Consider the following 24,365-nt stretch of genomic DNA (forward strand, 5'->3'; position numbering starts at 1 on the left):
CATGCAGGAATTTCAGTCCGGTTAAAAAAAACACAAAAGAACGGTTTCGCCACGGAGAGGCACAAGATGCTCACGGGCAGAAACTTTGCAAACCCATTCAAGTGAATGGGTTTGAAAACAGACCGCTGGGTTTCCGTCTCCTGTCCAGTTTCTCTCGGCAGAAGACGGAAACCCAAAAGCAGAGACTGGGCGCAGGTGTGAACCTGCCCTTAATCTACTTCCAGAATTTGGAATTTGTCTCTGCCCAATAAAGGCAATGGCAAACGTCTCCAAATTCCATGTCAAAATCAGCGTCATAATCTGCGTCAGTTTCCGTCAAGCAGAAAAACAATATGTTTCAAATTCCTGAAACAAAAAGTTTCTGCTTGATGAATTCAGCCACAAATTCCTACATGAGCGTAAAGAGCCATAAAATATCAATCAGAAATCAAGCAAACAATCACTTCACAGTCAATAATATCCCATAAAAAGACATGCAAACCCACCTGTATGTCCAGACTGTAGACTTTGTATAGGGTGGACTCTTATCTCATACAGACATCCAGAAATTCTCTTGTTCTTCATGAGGCTTTTACTCCTTAATGAAAAAAAACAAAAAGGACATACATCTATCTCAGAGAAATGTCTATATCAAGACGTCACAATCAATAAAAGGCACTTGGATCTGCTGCTTGTGAAGAGGCGACTGCTGCGGTCTGTGATTGGCTTCACCTAGCACATGTAGATCGTGACCTGTATACAGACAACCTGAGCCACCAGCACTGGAGACGGGGACCAGGGAGAGGCGAGCGATGGTTTATTAGGTTCTTGGGCCCCTCAGCAGCATTATTATATAATAAAATTATGAACCGCACAACCCCTTTAATGAAACTTCTGCCCTGAAAAACGCTCCCGCTGCTGATCAAATCATGGGAAATGTCTGTATCAATGATTTTTATTTAGAAATATCAGAATCCTGAATCATACTATTCAATCTTGAGACTCTTAACTTGGACCTTATTCACACAATTAGTCAGTATTTTGCAGGTAAATCAGGAGTGGATGTAAGTATAAATATTTCCATCAATTTTCTCCTGTATTTAGTAATAATTTTGGCTTCAAAATAGTGATACACAACACTGATCAAGTCTGTAGCTAAGGGCCTTTTCAAGCCAGGTGATGATCAGATGTGGGAAGTTCTTAGGAATCTTTGTTTCCGATCATTGCCCACTTGTTTGCTACATTCACATGCCATAGTCATCACGGCTGTACCTTGTCCTGTACACATGGCTGCTGACTGTTTACGCTGCATAAAAGATCGCCTGACATACGGTTGTTTCCTCATTTATCATGATGGCATCTTTGCATGAACCAGTTTAATGGACCCAGAAAGTTCTCAATAACTGGTCTATGAAAAGGGCCTCGAGGCCTTATGCTGTAATAGGGGGGCCCTGCAAATTCTGCAAAACTGAAGTTTGCATCCAGAATTTTTGTTATTTAGCATCACGTTTAGCTTTCAATCTCCCAATGCACTTTACCTTCGCCTTGAGAAATTGGACACTGCTGATTTTGCTAGATCTGGCTCCCATTCATCTCCTGGATCATAAAATATGTCGTCATCCTTTACACTGCCATTGCTCTGTGGATGTAGAATGCAAACCCAAACTATTCAGCATGCATAAACGTAACTGGCCATAAAAGCATTCAATGACAGACATGCAACCTGTATTAATAAGAGCAGCCATTAATAAAGTACATATGATAATAAGGCTGTTCAATAGGTTCTGTGCTCCACCTAGACAAGAGTGCGCATGCTATAAGGTGTACAACTCCACAAAAGACGCTCACAATAATGTTTCAAGGAGATACCGTATCTTGTAGGAATTGGCAAACGATGTAAAAAGTGAATCTCTCCCGAAACTTGAGCTCTGCTTCCTACAATCCACTCTCTTGTTGGTAATAATAAAACAATAGGATCACATATACTTTTAGCAGTAAGAAGTGTTACCCCATTGTGAGAAGGAGCGCTATCGGAGGTTCTTTCTCCCATCCGCGGTCAGACCCTATAATCTACATCAGGCTAAGCGAAGATCACTCCGCACAGAGAACTAAATGATCCTGAAGTCTTTCTTTTTAGTTGCTATGGCTCCTAGTATCTTTTCTATCTGCTATGAGCTTGTATGTGCTCTCTCTTGTCATATATTACCGTATTATCCATGCTGCTGTAACACACTGAATTTCCCCAAGGTGGGACTATTGCAGGATTAGCTTATCTTACATCCAGGTACACATCACCTTGAACTGTCACGAAACTTTATACTAAGATGGCACCTAACCCCTTCAAAAATTGCCAAAACAAATAGTAACTACTCAGATAAATGTTGGCGAGGATGCAGCCAAAAAGATACATATCTACATGCATGGTGGTCCTATTATAAAAACCTTTCGGTCCAAAGTATTCACTGCATTGAACAAAACTCTGTCATTGGACATTTCTGCAGCACTGGAACTTGTGCTCTGCTTCTCACAAACCCAAACCCAACACTCTTCTGCCATTCTGCCAGGGATAAATATACAATTGCGAACAAATTTCTAAGAAAAGTCCAAGTGACCACAATATAGATCTAGTGGCAGGAACTTTAGACAGGTTTTCAGGCAGAAAGCTGCTGTACTGTTAAATAAAGTACATTACATTTTGGTCCAGAAGCACATGCTCTAAGAAATGAGACTAAGTTTTATAGAAATGAATGACCATTCAAGTTACACATTATACGCACCTCATACAACTCCTTCATTGCAGCCAACTTGTATTCAAATTTCTCAAGACTCCAGAATGTTACAATATCCAACTTGAGATTTCTAACCATGATCTGCACAGAGCCTTCAGGTTGGTTTTCTTTATCCTTTTCTGATAGATCATGCCTGATAAATGCATAGAAATAAATGGCAGAAGGATTTAGCATATTTTAACTAGTCTATAAAATTACCAAACAGTTAATAAATCCATATAGAAAAAAAGTGTATTAAATTAAGGTGTGTGCACTGAATTCAGCGCACTGGTGGCTTACCCGATCTGTGCCCCAGGTAAAGCGCTAGCGGTGCAGGTACCGTAGCTCTTCACAGTCAGAAGGGCGTTCCTGATACTCTGTCAGGAACGTCCTCCACAGCAGCGCCTATCACGCTGTGCTGTGCGAGCGGGGAGGAACGCCCCCTCCCCTCCTGATAATACTCGTCTATGGACGAGCACTGTGAGCGGAGGGGGGGGGGGGGGCGTTCCTCCCCGCTCACACTGTACAACGCTACAGGCGCTGCTATATATATATATATATATATATATATATATATATATATAATGTGATGGTTATAATCATGTAATGTATGAAACATATTGTTCTCCTTAAAAGCTGAATACTAGATATAATTGTTTATGCTCGAAACTGGTATAATGTTACAGTATATGATAAGATGGTGCCTGCATCCAGGATGGGTGCAAGAAAACAAATGCTTGGCTTGCTGCCAGAAGACTGCTCCCCAAGGTCACCACGCAGGACCGGGAGTAGCTGGCTATATATGGCACTGCTTAAACTTTTTCTGTTTGATTGAGATGTACCATATCAATTAGGGGGCGTTCACACTACCGTTGTTGTCCGTTATGAAGGTGTCCGTTTAAAAGAAAAAAAACGGACACCTATCATAACGGACATTAACGGACACTAACTGATGCTAATTGTCCGTTTTTTTAACTGATCCATTTAATGGATCAGTTAAAAAAAAACGGACACATTAGTATCAGTTAGCATCAGTTGGTGTCCGTTTTTTATACTGTCCGTTTTTTCTTTTTTGCTGTTTATTAGAGATGAGCGAACAGTGTTCTATCGAACTCATGTTCGATCGGATATTAGGCTGTTCGGCATGTTCGAATCGAATCGAACACCGCGTGGTAAAGTGCGCCATTACTCGATTCCCCTCCCACCTTCCCTGGCGCCTTTTTTGCTCCAATAACAGCGCAGGGTAGGTGGGACAGGAACTACGACACCGGTGACGTTGAAAAAAGTAGGCAAAACCCATTGGCTGCCGAAAACATGTGACCTCTAATTTAAAAGAACAGCGCCGCCCAGGTTCGCGTCATTCTGAGCTTGCAATTCACCGAGGACGGAGGTTTCCGTCCAGCTAGCTAGGGCTTAGATTCTGGGTAGGCAGGGACAGGCTAGGATAGGAAGGAGAAGACAACCAACAGCTCTTGTAAGAGCTAAATTCCAGGGAGAAGCTTGTCAGTGTAACGTGGCACTGACGGGCTCAATCGCCGCAACCCAGCTTTCCCAGGATCCTGAATGGAATACACTGTCAGTGTATTCCCGTATACCCGATATATACCCCGATACCCGTTCCAACGGTGTGCCCCCCCACCTTCACCCCAGAAATACCCTGCAAGTCCCCTAGCAATAGAATTGGGGCTATATACACCGACAATTTTTACTACTGGTATACAGTGCCATTGTCTGACTGGGAATTCAAAGAATATATTGGGAATACAAATACCCTCATTTCTTGCTACTGCCATATAGTGCCAGTGTCTGACTGGGAATTCAAAGAATATATTGGGGTTACGTGCACCCACAATTTTTACTACTGGTATACAGTGCCATTGTCTGACTGGGAATTCAAAGAATATATTGGGAATACAAATACCCTCATTTCTTGCTACTGCCATATAGTGCCAGTTTCTGACTGGTAATTCAAAGAATATATTGGGGTTACGTGCACCCACAATTTTTACTACTGGTATACAGTGCCATTGTCTGACTGGGAATTCAAAGAATATATTGGGAATACAAATACCCTCATTTCTTGCTACTGCCATATAGTGCCAGTGTCTGACTGGGAATTCAAAGAATATATTGGGGTTACGTGCACCCAAAATTTTTACTACTGGTATACAGTGCCATTGTCTGACTGGGAATTCAAAGAATATATTGGGGTTATAAATACCCTCATTTCTTGCTACTGCCATATAGTGCCAGTTTCTGACTGGTAATTCAAAGAATATATTGGGGTTACGTGCACCCACAATTTTTACTACTGGTATACAGTGCCATTGTCTGACTGGGAATTCAAAGAGTATATTGGGAATACAAATACCCTCATTTCTTGCTACTGCCATATAGTGCCAGTTTCTGACTGGTAATTCAAAGAATATATTGGGGTTACGTGCACCCACAATTTTTACTACTGGTATACAGTGCCATTGTCTGACTGGGAATTCAAAGAATATATTGGGGTTATAGATACCCTCATTTCTTGCTACTGCCATATAGTGCCAGTTTCTGACTGGTAATTCAAAGAATATATTGGGGTTACGTGCACCCACAATTTTTACTACTGGTATACAGTGCCATTGTCTGACTGGGAATTCAAAGAGTATATTGGGAATACAAATACCCTCATTTCTTGCTACTGCCATATAGTGCCAGTTTCTGACTGGGAATTCAAAGAATATATTGGGGTTACGTGCACCCACAATTTTTACTACTGGTATACAGTGCCATTGTCTGACTGGGAATTCAAAGAATATATTGGGGTTATAAATACCCTCATTTCTTGCTACTGCCATATAGTGCCAGTTTCTGACTGGTAATTCAAAGAATATATTGGGGTTACGTGCACCCACAATTTTTACTACTGGTATACAGTGCCATTGTCTGACTGGGAATTCAAAGAGTATATTGGGAATACAAATACCCTCATTTCTTGCTACTGCCATATAGTGCCAGTTTCTGACTGGGAATTCAAAGAATATATTGGGGTTACGTGCACCCACAATTTTTACTACTGGTATACAGTGCCATTGTCTGACTGGGAATTCAAAGAATATATTGGGGTTATAAATACCCTCATTTCTTGCTACTGCCATATAGTGCCAGTTTCTGACTGGTAATTCAAAGAATATATTGGGGTTACGTGCACCCACAATTTTTACTACTGGTATACAGTGCCATTGTCTGACTGGGAATTCAAAGAGTATATTGGGAATACAAATACCCTCATTTCTTGCTACTGCCATATAGTGCCAGTTTCTGACTGGGAATTCAAAGAATATATTGGGGTTACGTGCACCCACAATTTTTACTACTGGTATACAGTGCCATTGTCTGACTGGGAATTCAAAGAATATATTGGGGTTATAAATACCCTCATTTCTTGCTACTGCCATATAGTGCCAGTTTCTGACTGGTAATTCAAAGAATATATTGGGGTTACGTGCACCCACAATTTTTACTACTGGTATACAGTGCCATTGTCTGACTGGGAATTCAAAGAGTATATTGGGAATACAAATACCCTCATTTCTTGCTACTGCCATATAGTGCCAGTTTCTGACTGGTAATTCAAAGAATATATTGGGGTTACGTGCACCCACAATTTTTACTACTGGTATACAGTGCCATTGTCTGACTGGGAATTCAAAGAATATATTGGGGTTATAAATACCCTCATTTCTTGCTACTGCCATATAGTGCCAGTGTCTGACTGGGAATTCAAAGAATATATTGGGGTTACGTGCACCCACAATTTTTACTACTGGTATACAGTGCCAATTTCTAACTAGGAATTCAAAATGCGCAAGGCTCCCGGAAAGGGACGTGGACGAGGCCGTGGGCGAGGTCGGGGGAATGGTTCTGGGGAGCAAGGTAGCAGTGAAGCCACAGGGCGTCCCGTGCCTACTCCTGTGGGGCAGCAAGCATTGCGCCACTCCACAGTGCCAGGGTTGCTTGCCACATTAACTAAACTGCAGGGTACAAACCTTAGTAGGCCCGAGAACCAGGAACAGGTCTTGCAATGGCTGTCAGAGAACGCTTACAGCACATTGTCCAGCAGCCAGTCAGACTCTGCCTCCTCTCCTCCTATTACCCAACAGTCTTGTCTTCCTTCCTCCCAAAATTCCGAAGCTTTACAGAACAATAACCCAAACTGTCCCTGCTCCCCAGAGCTGTTCTCCGCTCCTTTCATTGTCCCTCAACCTGCCTCTCCACGTCACGATTCCACGAACCTAACAGAGGAGCATCTGTGTCCAGATGCTCAAACACTAGAGTCTCCTCCATCTCCGTTCGATTTGGTGGTGGATGACCAGCAACCCACCCTCATCGACGATGATGTGACGCAGTTGCCGTCAGGGCATCCAGTTGACCGGCGCATTGTGCGGGAGGAGGAGATGAGACAGGAGTTGGAAGAGGAAGTGGTGGATGATGAGGACACTGACCCGACCTGGACAGGGGGGATGTCAAGCGGGGAAAGTAGTGTGGATGTTGAGGCAGGTGCAGCACCAAAAAGGGTAGCTAGAGGCAGAGGCAGAGGTCAGCAGCTTAGGCGAAGCCAGGCCACACCCGGAATCTCCCAAGATGTTCCAGTTCGTACCCAGCCCCGAAAAACTCCCACCTCGAGGGCACGTTTCTCGAAGGTGTGGAGTTTTTTCAAGGAATGCGCCGAGGACAGATATAGTGTTGTCTGCACAATTTGCCTCTCGAAATTGATTAGGGGCTCTGAGAAGAGCAACCTGTCCACCACTTCAATGCGCCGTCATTTGGAATCCAAGCACTGGAATCAGTGGCAGGCAGCAACGGCAGGACAAAGGCCGCCTGCCGTTCACGCCACTGCCACTGCCTCTGCCACTGCCTCTGCCACTGCCACTGCTGACTGTGCTGGCGATGCACTCCAGAGGACGAGCCAGGACACCACTTCATCTGCCTCCGCCACTTTGTTGACTTCTACCTCATCCTCCCCTGGTCCTGTCTTATCTCCTTCTCCTGCACCATCAAAGGCACCATCAGGCGTTTCTTTACAACAACCCACCATCTCTCAGACATTGGAGCGGCGGCAGAAATACACTGCTAACCACCCACACGCGCAAGCCTTGAACGCCAACATCGCTAAACTGCTGGCCCAGGAGATGTTGGCGTTCCGGCTTGTTGAAACTCCCGCCTTCCTGGACCTGATGGCAACTGCGGCACCTCGCTATGCCGTCCCTAGCCGTCACTACTTCTCCCGGTGTGCCGTCCCCGCCTTGCACCAGCACGTGTCACTCAACATCAGGCGGGCCCTTAGTTCCGCGCTTTGCACAAAGGTCCACTTGACCACCGACGCGTGGACAAGTGCATGCGGACAGGGACGCTACATTTCACTGACGGCACACTGGGTGAATGTAGTTGAGGCTGGGACTGCTTCCCAAACTGGCCCGGTGTACCTCGTCTCCCCGCCTAACATTCCTGGCAGGGACACGAGAAGAACACCCCCCTCCTCCTCCTCCTCTACCGCCTCCTCCTCCGCCACCGCCTCCTCCTCCGCCACCGCCTCCTCCTCCGCTGTTAGATTGACCCCAGCTACGAGTTGGAAATGTTGCAGCACTGGCGTTGGTAGACGTCAGCAGGCTGTGCTGAAGCTGATCAGCTTGGGGGACAGACAGCACACTGCCTCCGAGGTGAGGGATGCCCTCCTCGATGAGACGGCAATATGGTTTGAGCCGCTGCACCTGGGCCCAGGCATGGTCGTTTGTGATAACGGCCGGAACCTGGTAGCAGCTCTGGAGCTTGCCGGACTCCAACATGTTCCATGCCTGGCCCACGTCTTCAACCTAGTGGTGCAACGTTTCCTAAAGAGCTACCCCAATGTTCCAGAGCTACTGGTGAAAGTGCGGCGCATGTGCGCCCACTTTCGCAAGTCGACAGTAGCCGCTGCTAGCTTAAAATCTCTCCAGCAACGCCTGCATGTGCCACAACACCGGCTTTTGTGCGACGTCCCCAAACGCTGGAACTCAACGTTTCAGATGTTGAATAGAGTGGTTGAGCAGCAGAGACCTTTGATGGAATACCAGCTACAAAACCCTAGGGTGCCACAAAGTCAGCTGCCTCAGTTTCACATCCATGAGTGGCCATGGATGAGAGACCTTTGTGACATCCTACGGGTCTTTGAGGAGTCCACAAGGAGGGTGAGCTCTGAGGATGCGATGGTGAGCCTTACAATCCCGCTCTTGTGTGTTCTGAGAGAATCCCTGATTGACATCAGGGATAACTCAGATCACACAGAGGAGTTAGGGATAGCATCCGATCCGTCACAGCTGGAGAGTAGGTCCACACATCTGTCCGCTTCACTGCGTTTAATGGAGGAGGAGGAGGAGGAGGAGGAGGAGGAAGAAGAGTTGTCCGATGATGTGATGGTGATACAGGAGGCTTCCGGGCAACTTCGAATCGTCCCATTGTTGCAGCGCGGATGGGTAGACATGGAGGATGAGGAGGAAATGGAGATTGAACTTTCCGGTGGGGCCAGAGGAGTCATGCCAACTAACACTGTGGCAGACATGGCTGAGTTCATGTTGGGGTGCTTTACAACCGACAAGCGTATTGTCAAAATCATGGAGGACAACCAGTACTGGATCTTTGCTATCCTTGACCCCCGGTATAAAAACAACATCTCGTCTTTTATTCCGGTAGAGGGGAGGGCCAATCGCATCAATGCTTGCCACAGGCAATTGGTGCAGAATATGATGGAGATGTTTCCAGCATGTGACGTTGGCGGCAGGGAGGGCAGTTCCTCCAGTAGGCAACCAAGTTCTCACCGGTCCACACAAACGAGGGGCACACTGTCTAAGGTCTGGGACACCTTGATGGCACCCCCTCGCCAAAGTGCCGCCACGGAGGGTCCTAGTGTCACCAGGCGTGAGAAGTATAGGCGCATGTTGCGGGAATACCTTTCCGACCACAGCCCTGTCCTCTCCGACCCCTCTGCGCCCTACACGTATTGGGTGTCGAAGTTGGACCTGTGGCTTGAACTTGCCCTATATGCCTTGGAGGTGCTGTCCTGTCCTGCCGCCAGCGTCCTATCTGAGAGGGTGTTCAGTGCAGCCGGTGGCATCATCACTGACAAGCGCACCCGTCTGTCAGCTGAGAGTGCCGACCGGCTCACTTTGATAAAAATGAACCACCACTGGATAGAGCCTTCATTTTTGTGCCCACCTGTGTAAAGCACCCCAACATGAAACTCCATGTCTGTACTCAACCTCTCCAATTCCTCCGCATCCTCATACTCATCCACCATAAGCGTTGCACAATTCTGCTAATACTAGGCTCCCTCCAACATGATTTCCCCCAACTCTGCTGGTTAGAGGCTCCCTCCACCCTGATTTCCACCAACTCTGCTGGTTAGAGGCTCCCTCCACCCTGCTTTCCCACAACTCTGCTGGTTAGAGCCTCCTTCCACCATGAATTTGCCCAAACTGGGCTGTTTAGAGGCTCCCTCCACCATGAATTGGTCCAAACTGGGCTGGTTAGAGGCTCCCTCCACCATTAATTGGTCCAAACTGGGCTGGTTAGAGGCTCCCTCCACCATGAATTTGCCCAAACTGGGCTGTTTAGAGGCTCCCTCCACCATGAATTTGCCCAAACTGGGCTGTTTAGAGGCTCCCTCCACCATGAATTGGTCCAAACTGGGTTTTTTAGAGGCTCCCTCCACCATGAATTGGTCCAAACTGGGCTGGTTAGAGGCTCCCTCCACCATGAATTGGTCCAAACTGGGGTGGTTAGAGGCTCCCTCCACCATTAATTGGTCCAAACTGGGCTGGTTAGAGGCTCCCTCCACCATTAATTGGTCCAAACTGGGCTGGTTAGAGGCTCCCTCCACCATTAATTGGTCCAAACTGGGCTGGTTAGAGGCTCCCTCCACCATGAATTTGCCCAAACTGGGCTGTTTAGAGGCTCCCTCCACCATGAATTTGCCCAAACTGGGCTGGTTAGAGGCTCCCTCCACCATGAATTGGTCCAAACTGGGGTTTTTAGAGGCTCCCTCCACCATGAATTGGTCCAAACTTGGCTGTTTAGAGGCTCCCTCCACCATGAATTGGTCCAAACTGGGGTGGTTAGAGGCTCCCTCCACCATTAATTGGTCCAAACTGGGGTGGTTAGAGGCTCCCTCCACCATTAATTGGTCCAAACTGGGCTGGTTAGAGGCTCCCTCCACCATGAATTTGCCCAAACTGGGCTGGTTAGAGGCTCCCTCCACCATGAATTTGCCCAAACTGGGCTGGTTAGAGGCTCCCTCCACCATGAATTGGTCCAAACGGGTTTTTAGAGGCTCCCTTCACCATGAATTGGTCCAAACTTGGCTGTTTAGAGGCTCCCTCCACCATGAATTGGTCCAAACTGGGGTGGTTAGAGGCTCCCTCCACCATTAATTGGTCCAAACTGGGCTGGTTAGAGGCTCCCTCCACCATTAATTGGTCCAAACTGGGCTGGTTAGAGGCTCCCTCCACCATGAATTGGTCCAAACTGGGGTTTTTAGAGGCTCCCTCCACCATGAATTGGTCCAAACTTGGCTGTTTAGAGGCTCCCTCCACCATTAATTGGTCCAAACTGGGCTGGTTAGAGGCTCCCTCCACCATGAATTGGTCCAAACTGGGTTTTTTAGAGGCTCCCTCCACCATGAATTTGCCCAAACTGGGCTGTTTAGAGGCTCCCTCCACCATGAATTGGTCCAAACTGGGTTTTTTAGAGGCTCCCTCCACCATGAATTGGTCCAAACTGGGCTGGTTAGAGGCTCCCTCCACCATGAATTGGTCCAAACTGGGGTGGTTAGAGGCTCCCTCCACCATTAATTGGTCCAAACTGGGCTGGTTAGAGGCTCCCTCCACCATTAATTGGTCCAAACTGGGCTGGTTAGAGGCTCCCTCCACCATTAATTGGTCCAAACTGGGCTGGTTAGAGGCTCCCTCCACCATGAATTGGTCCAAACTGGGTTTTTTAGAGGCTCCCTCCACCATGAATTGGTCCAAACTGGGCTGGTTAGAGGCTCCCTCCACCATGAATTGGTCCAAACTGGGGTGGTTAGAGGCTCCCTCCACCATTAATTGGTCCAAACTGGGCTGGTTAGAGGCTCCCTCCACCATGAATTGGTCCAAACTGGGCTGGTTAGAGGCTCCCTCCACCATGAATTGGTCCAAACTGGGGTGGTTAGAGGCTCCCTCCACCATTAATTGGTCCAAACTGGGCTGGTTAGAGGCTCCCTCCACCATTAATTGGTCCAAACTGGGCTGGTTAGAGGCTCCCTCCACCATTAATTGGTCCAAACTGGGCTGGTTAGAGGCTCCCTCCACCATGAATTTGCCCAAACTGGGCTGTTTAGAGGCTCCCTCCACCATGAATTTGCCCAAACTGGGCTGGTTAGAGGCTCCCTCCACCATGAATTGGTCCAAACTGGGGTTTTTAGAGGCTCCCTCCACCATGAATTGGTCCAAACTTGGCTGTTTAGAGGCTCCCTCCACCATGAATTGGTCCAAACTGGGGTGGTTAGAGGCTCCCTCCACCATTAATTGGTCCAAACTGGGCTGGTTAGAGGCTCCCTCCACCATTAATTGGTCCAAACTGGGCTGGTTAGAGGCTCCCTCCACCATGAATTTGCCCAAACTGGGCTGTTTAGAGGCTCCCTCCACCATGAATTTGCCCAAACTGGGCTGGTTAGAGGCTCCCTCCACCATGAATTGGTCCAAACGGGTTTTTAGAGGCTCCCTTCACCATGAATTGGTCCAAACTTGGCTGTTTAGAGGCTCCCTCCACCATGAATTGGTCCAAACTGGGGTGGTTAGAGGCTCCCTCCACCATTAATTGGTCCAAACTGGGCTGGTTAGAGGCTCCCTCCACCATTAATTGGTCCAAACTGGGCTGGTTAGAGGCTCCCTCCACCATGAATTGGTCCAAACTGGGGTTTTTAGAGGCTCCCTCCACCATGAATTGGTCCAAACTTGGCTGTTTAGAGGCTCCCTCCACCATTAATTGGTCCAAACTGGGCTGGTTAGAGGCTCCCTCCACCATGAATTGGTCCAAACTGGGTTTTTTAGAGGCTCCCTCCACCATGAATTTGCCCAAACTGGGCTGTTTAGAGGCTCCCTCCACCATGAATTGGTCCAAACTGGGTTTTTTAGAGGCTCCCTCCACCATGAATTGGTCCAAACTGGGCTGGTTAGAGGCTCCCTCCACCATGAATTGGTCCAAACTGGGGTGGTTAGAGGCTCCCTCCACCATTAATTGGTCCAAACTGGGCTGGTTAGAGGCTCCCTCCACCATTAATTGGTCCAAACTGGGCTGGTTAGAGGCTCCCTCCACCATTAATTGGTCCAAACTGGGCTGGTTAGAGGCTCCCTCCACCATTAATTGGTCCAAACTGGGCTGGTTAGAGGCTCCCTCCACCATTAATTGGTCCAAACTGGGCTGGTTAGAGGCTCCCTCCACCATGAATTTGCCCAAACTGGGCTGTTTAGAGGCTCCCTCCACCATGAATTTGCCCAAACTGGGCTGGTTAGAGGCTCCCTCCACCATGAATTGGTCCAAACTGGGGTTTTTAGAGGCTCCCTCCACCATGAATTGGTCCAAACTTGGCTGTTTAGAGGCTCCCTCCACCATTAATTGGTCCAAACTGGGCTGGTTAGAGGCTCCCTCCACCATGAATTGGTCCAAACTGGGGTTTTTAGAGGCTCCCTCCACCATGAATTGGTCCAAACTTGGCTGTTTAGAGGCTCCCTCCACCATGAATTGGTCCAAACTGGGGTGGTTAGAGGCTCCCTCCACCATTAATTGGTCCAAACTGGGCTGGTTAGAGGCTCCCTCCACCATTAATTGGTCCAAACTGGGCTGGTTAGAGGCTCCCTCCACCATGAATTTGCCCAAACTGGGCTGTTTAGAGGCTCCCTCCACCATGAATTTGCCCAAACTGGGCTGGTTAGAGGCTCCCTCCACCATGAATTGGTCCAAACGGGTTTTTAGAGGCTCCCTCCACCATGAATTGGTCCAAACTGGGTTTTTTAGAGGCTCCCTCCACCATGAATTTGCCCAAACTGGGCTGTTTAGAGGCTCCCTCCACCATGAATTTGCCCAAACTGGGCTGTTTAGAGGCTCCCTCCACCATGAATTTGCCCAAACTGGGCTGGTTAGAGGCTCCCTCCACCATGAATTGGTCCAAACTGGGGTTTTTAGAGGCTCCCTCCACCATGAATTGGTCCAAACTTGGCTGTTTAGAGGCTCCCTCCACCATGAATTGGTCCAAACTGGGGTGGTTAGAGGCTCCCTCCACCATTAATTGGTCCAAACTGGGCTGGTTAGAGGCTCCCTCCACCATTAATTGGTCCAAACTGGGCTGGTTAGAGGCTCCCTCCACCATGAATTGGTCCAAACTGGGTTTTTTAGAGGCTCCCTCCACCATGAATTTGCCCAAACTGGGCTGTTTAGAGGCTCCCTCCACCATGAATTGGTCCAAACTGGGCTGGTTAGAGGCTCCCTCCACCATGAATTTCCCAAAACTTGGCTGTTTAGAGGCTCCCTCCACCATTAATTGGTCCAAACTGGGCTGGTTAGAGGCTCCCTCCACCATGAATTGGTCCAAACTGGGGTTTTTAGAGGCTCCCTCCACCATGAATTGGTCCAAACTGGGGTGGTTAGAGGCTCCCTCCACCATTAATTGGTCCAAACTGGGCTGGTTAGAGGCTCCCTCCACCATTAATTGGTCCAAACTGGGCTGGTTAGAGGCTCCCTCCACCATGAATTTGCCCAAACTGGGCTGTTTAGAGGCTCCCTCCACCATGAATTTGCCCAAACTGGGCTGGTTAGAGGCTCCCTCCACCATGAATTGGTCCAAACGGGTTTTTAGAGGCTCCCTTCACCATGAATTGGTCCAAACTTGGCTGTTTAGAGGCTCCCTCCACCATTAATTGGTCCAAACTGGGCTGGTTAGAGGCTCCCTCCACCATTAATTGGTCCAAACTGGGCTGGTTAGAGGCTCCCTCCACCATGAATTGGTCCAAACTGGGGTTTTTAGAGGCTCCCTCCACCATGAATTGGTCCAAACTTGGCTGTTTAGAGGCTCCCTCCACCATTAATTGGTCCAAACTGGGCTGGTTAGAGGCTCCCTCCACCATGAATTGGTCCAAACTGGGTTTTTTAGAGGCTCCCTCCACCATGAATTTGCCCAAACTGGGCTGTTTAGAGGCTCCCTCCACCATGAATTGGTCCAAACTGGGTTTTTTAGAGGCTCCCTCCACCATGAATTGGTCCAAACTGGGCTGGTTAGAGGCTCCCTCCACCATGAATTGGTCCAAACTGGGGTGGTTAGAGGCTCCCTCCACCATTAATTGGTCCAAACTGGGCTGGTTAGAGGCTCCCTCCACCATTAATTGGTCCAAACTGGGCTGGTTAGAGGCTCCCTCCACCATTAATTGGTCCAAACTGGGCTGGTTAGAGGCTCCCTCCACCATGAATTTGCCCAAACTGGGCTGTTTAGAGGCTCCCTCCACCATGAATTTGCCCAAACTGGGCTGGTTAGAGGCTCCCTCCACCATGAATTGGTCCAAACTGGGGTTTTTAGAGGCTCCCTCCACCATGAATTGGTCCAAACTTGGCTGTTTAGAGGCTCCCTCCACCATTAATTGGTCCAAACTGGGCTGGTTAGAGGCTCCCTCCACCATGAATTGGTCCAAACTGGGTTTTTTAGAGGCTCCCTCCACCATGAATTTGCCCAAACTGGGCTGTTTAGAGGCTCCCTCCACCATGAATTGGTCCAAACTGGGGTGGTTAGAGGCTCCCTCCACCATTAATTGGTCCAAACTGGGCTGGTTAGAGGCTCCCTCCACCATTAATTGGTCCAAACTGGGCTGGTTAGAGGCTCCCTCCACCATGAATTTGCCCAAACTGGGCTGGTTAGAGGCTCCCTCCACCATGAATTGGTCCAAACTGGGTTTTTTAGAGGCTCCCTCCACCATGAATTTGCCCAAACTGGGCTGGTTAGAGTCTCCCTCCACCATGAATTGGTCCAAACTGGGGTTTTTAGAGGCTCCCTCCACCATGAATTTGCCCAAACTCTGCTGGTTAGAGGCTCAATCCACCCTGATTTTCAAAACAAATGTTGGTGCCAACCTCAACTTACTACAAGGGCCAAATTCACTGCTGGTGACAAGCTCTCCTCACTGCAAGTGCCAAATACACATGTTTCAAGGTGTTTTCCTACTGTCAGAGAGGTGGTATTGAGTGTGTAAAGTGTGTAGTTGTTAGGCTGTGATGTTGGGGTAATAGAGGGTCTTTGGTGTGTTAGATGCCCCCAGACATGCTTCCCCTGCTGTCCCAGTGTCATTCCAGAGGTGTTGGTATCATTTCCTGGGGTGTCATAGTGGACTTGGTGACCCTCCAGACACGGATTTGGGTTTCCCCCTTAACGAGTATCTGTTCCCCATAGACTATAATGGGGTTCGAAACCCGTTCGAACACACGAACATTGAGCGGCTGTTCGAATCGAATTTCGAACCTCGAACATTTTAGTGTTCGCTCATCTCTACTGTTTATGCTTTCTGAGCATGTGCAGAAAATAAACGGACAGAAAAAAAAACGGACTGTAACTGATGGCCATCAGTTACTGTCCGTTATATGTCCGTTGCCCATAGACCTCAATGTTAAATAAAAAACGGACACTTTCTGTCCGTTTTTTTAAACGGACAAAAAAATCCTGCATGTGTGATTTCTCTGTCCGCTTGAAAAAACGGACATAGTTGTTAACGGACCCTTAAGGACACAAACGGACACAAACTGACAACAGATGAAATCCCATTGAAATGAATGGAAATTGTAACGGACACAGCTAGTGTCCGTTGCTAAAATCTTGAACGGACAGTAACAACGGACACTGCAATCGGACACCAACGGTAGTGTGAACGCCCCCTTAGGAATGAATATGAAAACTTACGTTGTTGCTATCTCTCTTCCTTTATCTGCTACTATTTAACCCCCGTGTTCTTAATAAAACATGCATCAGTGCACACTCTCTTCACTGCTTAGAGAGGAGTTAATACCAACATTTTGCGTCTGGTATCAATACCTCGTCGCTAGCCCTTAGCTCATATCAATTAGGACAATGATCGTTACCTGGGATTATTGGTCAATTAGTCATAAACACGACCTTATCATATATATATACATATATATATATATATATATATTTTACACACACAATATATAAATATATCATATATTTGTATATATGCCCTCTAGGACACGGAGCTCCTGTTGACCAGTTAGAAGTCTTGAGAGGGTTAACCTGTCCGCACTTCTCTGCCTTGCTGATCTGCTTGAAGACAATAGATGTTACCACCTGAGCCCTTGTACCACTTTTGGCTGTTTGTAAGCAATGATTCTGTGACTGAGATCAGATCCATACAATAAGCACCCACCTACTAAATACGGTGTGCTTCTTGAGTTTTGCACTGATGGTGTTCGCTTCCTGAATCATTACAGAAAGTTTTAAAGCGTTCCAAGTGGGATGAACTAGAAGTGTCAAGAAAACATATAGGATATTAGGGTGAGTTGTGCAGTTTTACCATGCAGGATAATACAGTATTTAGTACAATTGTAGAGAAATTTGGAAGGGCACTCACCCATATCTAGGCTTGTCTTCGTAAAAAGCTTCTTTTATTAAGGTAACATGTTTATAAAAACAAATAGTGCAGGGAGGGAAGGTAGCATAAATAGGCAAGTAGGCTACTTGCCTATTTATGCTACCTTCCCTCCCTGCACTATTTGTTTTTATAAACATGTTACCTTAATAAAAGAAGCTTTTTACGAAGACGAGCCTAGATATGGGTGAGTGCCCTTCCAAATTTCTCTACAATTGTACTATTTTCATGTTGCTTTTTCTGGTTGTTGAGCACCCCCACGGCTCTTGACACACAGAGTGTAGTCCACACGTTTACCTCCAGTTTATTTGGATTCTGTTTGTATATTCAGCAGTGCCATCCCATATCTTCGTTTTTTGGTATAATACAGTATTTCCCTCTGCATATTCCTCACCTACTCTAGCTACTTTCCAGGTTCACATTAGGTTTCCATAGCAGCTGCTCTAACAAGTATTGTTTGTTTTCTACGCCCCAAAGTTTTTACGTTATATCATTGCTTGATAACCAGATCAGCTCAAATGTTTCAGCACAAGATAGTTCATTGCAATGTAAATCAGTTTTACCTTTCACAGAGAGCGGAGCTGAACTGGTGTACTTATTAACCCATTAATAGCACTTACAAAACTTTTTGAAAAAAAGATTTTCTGCCCAGAAAACCCCTTTAACATTCGAAGGCTGTCTGATAGAGGAATGTTTTCATGTTTCTAGCTACCCGATTTACCTCTGTCCCTATTGTTCTTTTCATGCTGTAGCGCCTCCACTTCTTTAGCAATTTTCTGCTTCTCCATTTCCAGGGCTTGCAGAATTTTAGTGTGCCGAGTTGTGTGGTCTTCTAATGCCTACACAAAGACAAAAGGAATCACTTGAGTCACCTAAGTCAGGGTTTATTTTTCCACAACTGCACTATGGTTTAAATAGGATTAAATATATGCAAAGGAATCCAAGATATGAACCCAATATAAGATGTCCATCCCTGCTACAATTAAGATCAATCACCACATGGCACCTACTGAGTGGAATGTATGTGCACAGCTTTTATATAAGGGCTAGTTCACATGGGGACATGGAGGCGAATTTTGACAGCAGAATCCACGTCATAATCCGCCTCCATATAATGCTAGTCTATGTAGAGGGCTAGCCCTTTTTTTTTTTTTCGCTAGCGTTTTTTAACGCTAGGCGAAAAAAGAAGCAAGCTGCCCTTTCTTCAGGCGGAAGCCGCAGCACGCTGAGCTGCGGCTTCCGCCCAGCGGCAGCACCCTCCGATGTCGGCTCATTCATTTGAGCCGGCTACGGAGGGGAAAGCCGCGACCGCAATGGTTGTGGCAGGCGGGTTTTGACCTGAGAGTGATTCTGTGTCAAAATCCGCCCCCGTGTGAACGAGCCCTAAGGGGTTATACCACAATGCACATTTATGACACTTCCACATGATAGATGCACTTCCCATCTATCTATAGAATCAATTCCTAGACCTCATCCAGCCTCATCGCACCCCTGCTAGCAGCCAAATACAGGCTGATTGTATTAGTTGTGTCTATGGAAACTGCTAGGCACACTGAGCTACACAGTTTCCACAACCATAGAAGTGAATGGGTGTTAAGGGAACATCATAGCAGTGTGAGCTCAGCTGTTTTGCTAAACCTGTCCTGATTTTGCAGTCAGCAGGATGTGGTGAGGCAGAGCAGGGTCTGGGGAGATCTATTCTAGAGATACTGTAGGTGCAGGACACAGGGATAGGGCATGCATCAATTAGACATTTATGCCATATGTGGTGACGTCTGTCACTAGAAATCCCATTTAAGTGCGGGCACATGTCAGGAGAAATAACCATCAGCCAAATGAGTGTAAACCGTTCTTGTGTATGGCCAGTTTAAAAGAGGCAAACTAAAAGGGTGGAATAGGTTGTAACAGGTTAAAAAAAAAACAAAAAAAACAGAAAAGCATCGATCTGTATATAGTGTAATACTGTTGTGCACAAGATGAAATGCAGAGCAAAATAGGTAAAACTCTCACCTTGGTTGGTTGTGAGCAGGGTCACAACCACCACAAACACGTTGGAACAGATTGGCAGAGGGCTCCTCTCTGGGTGGAATCAGCCGCAGGATCTGTGATCACCCTAGGGTGTCTGGAGTATGCAAAAAGGACCAGGAATAGACCCTTAATTGGGTCAGAGGAAAGGAACCACGCTTCACCCAGGAAAATTCAATCCAAAGCTTCTTTATTCATCACATCAACAACACATGAATAAAGAAGCTTTGGATTGAATTTTCCTAGGTGAAGGGCGATTCTTTTCCTCTGACCCCTGATCCTTTTTGCATAGGTTGTAACAGGTCTTAGATAAAGTATCTCATTGGTCCCCAACACATTTCTGCTCCGGTCAGCGAATTGTCTACCTGTTTGGTTGCCATCGTCTCCATTTCAAGTCTCCTCTTGTTTAGTTGCACTTCTTGCTGTAGCTGCAGCTTTGCTTCTTCCAGCTCCTGGATTTTGCATGCGGCTCTTTTGCTGCTTATCTCTTGCTGTTGTTTCTTTAGAGACTCTTTTTTCTTATAACATAGTCATTAATATAGAATAAATAAAATGATGGCATTAAATAGAGGATATATTGTAGACTCAGCTTTAGAAATAAATACACATAAACCAAGCAGATACAACTCACCAGCTCCACTTCTAAAGCTCGGATTCGGTCTTCATAAGCCGACCTCTGAGAATTCAGCTCCTGTTGTGCCATCTCTTTTGCAATTTGGATTCCATGGATCATTTCCTCTTTTGCCCTCAGTCGAGCTTCCTCGATCTCCTCTTCCAGTCTAGTAGGCAGAGATCATAAGTCTATTTCTTTTCTTTTTGCAATATCTGATAGTTATTGTGAATTGCTCCCTCTATTGCCTTCATGCATTAGAGAGTCTTTAACTTACTGAGATCTCTGTGCCTGCAGGAGTTCATTCTTTGCAAATTCAAAGTCCTTGGGCCGTTCTGATGATAGAGTGGAAATTCTTGATGGTCCTTTCAATTGCTGAACCTCGACAGGGTGATTAAATCTGAAGTAGTGATCACCTCCCAGAATAACACGATCACCCTGAAACGAGCGTATATCCACATGTATAGTAAACTTACAGAAATGTTACACTGTGCAAAAAAATGCTGCAAAGTAAGGGTCTGTTCAGATCACAGGGTTTTGTTTTTTTTTACATCAGTTTAACAAATGCAAAAACAAGGGATTAAAAAAACGGACGCAAGTGGATGGCCATCCCTTTCCATAGACATTAGAGGTGAGCGAATAGTATTCAATTGAATACCTCGCTCCCATAGGAATGCGTGTAAGCGGCCGGACACCAAGGGGTTAAACGCAAATATTCACTGCGCTTAACCCCTTGGTGTTCAGCCGCTTACACGCATTCCTATGGGACCGAGGTATTCCATCGAATACTACTCGCTCATCTCTAATAGACATCCCTGTCTTGATGGTTTGGGTCCGCACCACTGCTTCTACCAAGCTAACTTCCCCACAGCATGTTTAATGTAAACAGTAAATATATTTATATGAACACTTTGGAAACCATATTTTATGGCTCCAATGCATTTACTTGAAAAAAATTAAAAGTTAGGTTAGATAGGAGAGAAAGCAGATGAACAGGACTAATATAACTGCAGAATAAGACACTGTTCACTGTATGTAACCATCAAAAACCAAAGCTCTGCCTAAGAAAAGTCTAAAACCAATTATAAAACAAGTTTTCATAAATAGGAGACTATAAGAAATCTTGAAACATATCTCATTTAAAAAAAAAAAATCTCCATCAATCAGACTCAGTTACTTCTAACATAGAAGTCTATGGAGAGGAGGAGGAGGCTGCTGGAAAAGATAAAAGTACAGCATTCGCTAAGTCCTGCTACATTGAGTGAGATAGCTCTTTTATCTGTACTATAGCTTGTACGATAATACTTTACCACTGTACATAATAAAGGAAGCTGGCAGCAGTCTACTCCATAGACTTTTTTGTGTGAGGCTGGATACAGATACAGGTGCTGTTACTGATAAGTAGTAGGTGAGAAGTATTAAGAAAGCAGCCTGATAAGTGGAGAAGGAAACAGATTACTTTAATAAAATAGATTACTAAGTTTTTTTATACTTCTCTGTGCTACTCATTTATGAAAGTTGGATTTATGATTGGCAGTGTCAAGTTATCAGGCAGGGACACTATGTAGGACACATGTATCTATGACACATGAAAGAGAAGATAACTCGGGCACAATAAGGAAATCATGGCTGGTTTTCCGACAAGTCCCGGACTGCAGAAAGTTTCGGCATTCATGGTCATATCCATTGGCAACCAATCAAGACAACAGATATACAGTCCTATGAAAAAGTTTGGGCACCCCTATCAATCTTAATCATTTTTAGTTCTAAATATTTTGGTGTTTGCAGCAGCCATTTCAGTTTGATATATCTAATAACTGATGGACACAGTAATATTTCAGGATTGAAATGCGGTTTATTGTACTAACAGAAAAAGTGCAATATGCATTAAACCAAAATTTGACCGGTGCAAAAGTATGGGCACCTCAACAGAAAAGTGACATTAATATTTAGTAGATCCTCCTTTTACAAAGATAACAGCCTCTAGTCGCTTCCTGTAGCTTTTAATCAGTTCCTGGATCCTGGATGAAGGGATTTTGGACCATTCCTCTTTACAAAACAATTTAAGTTCAGTTAAGTTAGATGGTCGCCGAGCATGGACAGCCCGCTTCAAATCATCCCACAGATGTTCAATGATATTCAGGTCTGGGGACTGGGATGGCCATTCCAGAATATTGTAATTGTTCCTCTGCATGAATGCCTGAGTTGATTTGGAGCAGTGTTTTGGATCATTGTCTTGCTGAAATATCCATCCCCGGCGTAACTTCAACTTCGTCACTGATTCTTGAACATTATTCTCAAGAATCTGCTGATACTGAATGGAATCCATGCGATCCTCAACTTTAACAAGATTCCCGGTGCCGGCATTGGCCACACAGCCCCAAAGCATGATGGAACCTCCACCAAATTTTACAGTGGGTAGCAAGTGTTTTTCTTGGAATGCTGTTTTTTTTGGACGCCATGCATAACGTCTTTTTGTATGACCAAACAACTCAATCTTTGTTTCATCAGTCCACAGGACCTTCTTCCAAAATGAAGCTGGCTTGTCCAAATGTGCTTTTACATACCTCAGGCGACTCTGTTTGTGGCATGCTTGCAGAAACAGCTTCTTTCTCATCACTCTCCCATACAGCTTCTCCTTGTGCAAAGTGCGCTGTATTGTTGACCGATGCACAGTGACACCATCTGCAGCAAGATGATGCTGCAGCTCTTTGGAGGTGGTCTGTGGATTGTCCTTGACTGTTCTCACCATTCTTCTTATCTGCCTTTCTGATATTTTTCTTGGCCTGCCACTTCTGGGCTTAACAAGAACTGTCCCTGTGGTCTTCCATTCCCTTACTATGTTCCTCACATTGTGGAAACTGACAGGTTAAATCTCTGAGAACTTTTTATATCCTTCCCCTGAACAACTATGTTGAACAATCTTTGTTTTCAGCTCATTTGAGAGCAGGCTGTCCATGCTCGGCGACCAACAAACTTAACTGAACTTGAATTGTTTTGCAAAGAGGAATGGTCCAAAATCCCTTCATCCAGGATCCAGGAACTGATTAAAAGCTACAGGAAGCGACTAGAGGCTGTTATCTTTGCAAAAGGAGGATCTACTAAATATTAATGTCACTTTTCTGTTGAGGTGCCCATACTTTTGCACCGGTCAAATTTTGGTTTAATGCATATTGCGTATTTTCTGTTAGTACAATAAACCTCATTTCAATCCTGAAATATTACTGTGTCCATCAGTTATATCAAACTGAAATGGCTGCTGCAAACACCAAAATATTTAGAACTAAAAATTATTAAGATTAATAGGGGTGCCCAAACTTTTTCATAGGACTGTAGTTACTGCTATAGCTCTTCAATATACTCCAACAAGATGAAAAACAATAAAACTAAACCTACATGATGCAAAATAGTTGAAGATGAAATCTGATTTCCATTAACATAGGTCTTTGCTTCTCCTGTAGGGGTAATAGTCACAGTGTTGTGGCTGTTTGTGATAATGCTAAAAAGTAAAAAAAAAAAAAAACATATTAGGAGTTAAACACGAATCTTATTACAAGCATACGAGGCTCAGTCTACATTCACATCTATGTTGGAGACTCCGTCGCAGTGTGCTTTGAAAACCGCCAGATGAAAAAGGCCTACAAGTGCGACTTTCTCAACGGGCAGTTTCAAAGAACGAAAACCCAACAGATTCCATTATAGTTAATGGGTCCATCGGGCTCCATATGTGACCGCTGTTGTAGTGGTCTGCATAAACCTAGCATAAATGGTTATAGGTTAGAAGGTGACTGGTCTATTAATACACAACGGTCTATGGCAAAAGGTTTTATTAAAAACAACAGCCCATAACGTACCAGTGGTCTTCTGCTATCAGTGCCCCAGCTAGTTGAATGTCATGAGATGATCCTTCTTGATATTTCCCTACTGTGGTTTTTCCCTCTTTTATCATGTAAAGCAACATCTCAGACAACTGAGGATCTTCATTTAGGTTCACAAGGTTCGGTAAACGATTGTCCATCTTAAAAGTGATCCCTGCTTTCTAGAAGACACATCAAATGGGCAGAATGTTTGTACATGTCCGATCATAAAAAGATTCAAATTTCTCTCTCCATGCATCCCCTGCCCATCATTTCTATATATGGAGCATCACTAGTATCTATAGTTCATAGTTCATCTACTACACGCCAAGAGGTCTTTATGCAAAGCCCACCTGTAATTCTTTTGTTTCCTCTTTCTTCCGATGTTCAGCATGCTCCAGCTTTTCTTTCCAAGCCCTTGATTTAT

General features: G+C 45.7%; 1 protein-coding gene across 1 annotated transcript in view; it reads right to left on the reverse strand.

The window, feature by feature from the left end:
- KIF14 (kinesin family member 14) overlaps positions 1–24,365 on the reverse strand; it is a 58,734-nt gene that overhangs the window by 7,653 nt on the left and 26,716 nt on the right. The window contains exons 12-22 of the mRNA XM_075286420.1: positions 24,292–24,355; positions 23,936–24,120; positions 23,478–23,580; positions 20,359–20,519; positions 20,103–20,250; positions 19,837–19,989; positions 18,168–18,285; positions 17,225–17,318; positions 2,757–2,901; positions 1,518–1,618; positions 486–577 (exon numbers count right to left, since the gene is read on the reverse strand). Coding sequence (XP_075142521.1) covers positions 486–577; positions 1,518–1,618; positions 2,757–2,901; positions 17,225–17,318; positions 18,168–18,285; positions 19,837–19,989; positions 20,103–20,250; positions 20,359–20,519; positions 23,478–23,580; positions 23,936–24,120; positions 24,292–24,355 — 1,364 coding nt within the window. The remainder of the gene's footprint in view (positions 1–485; positions 578–1,517; positions 1,619–2,756; positions 2,902–17,224; positions 17,319–18,167; positions 18,286–19,836; positions 19,990–20,102; positions 20,251–20,358; positions 20,520–23,477; positions 23,581–23,935; positions 24,121–24,291; positions 24,356–24,365) is intronic.

This window comes from Leptodactylus fuscus, chromosome 9, assembly GCF_031893055.1.
Source record: "Leptodactylus fuscus isolate aLepFus1 chromosome 9, aLepFus1.hap2, whole genome shotgun sequence".
Taxonomy (NCBI): Eukaryota; Metazoa; Chordata; class Amphibia; order Anura; family Leptodactylidae; genus Leptodactylus; species Leptodactylus fuscus.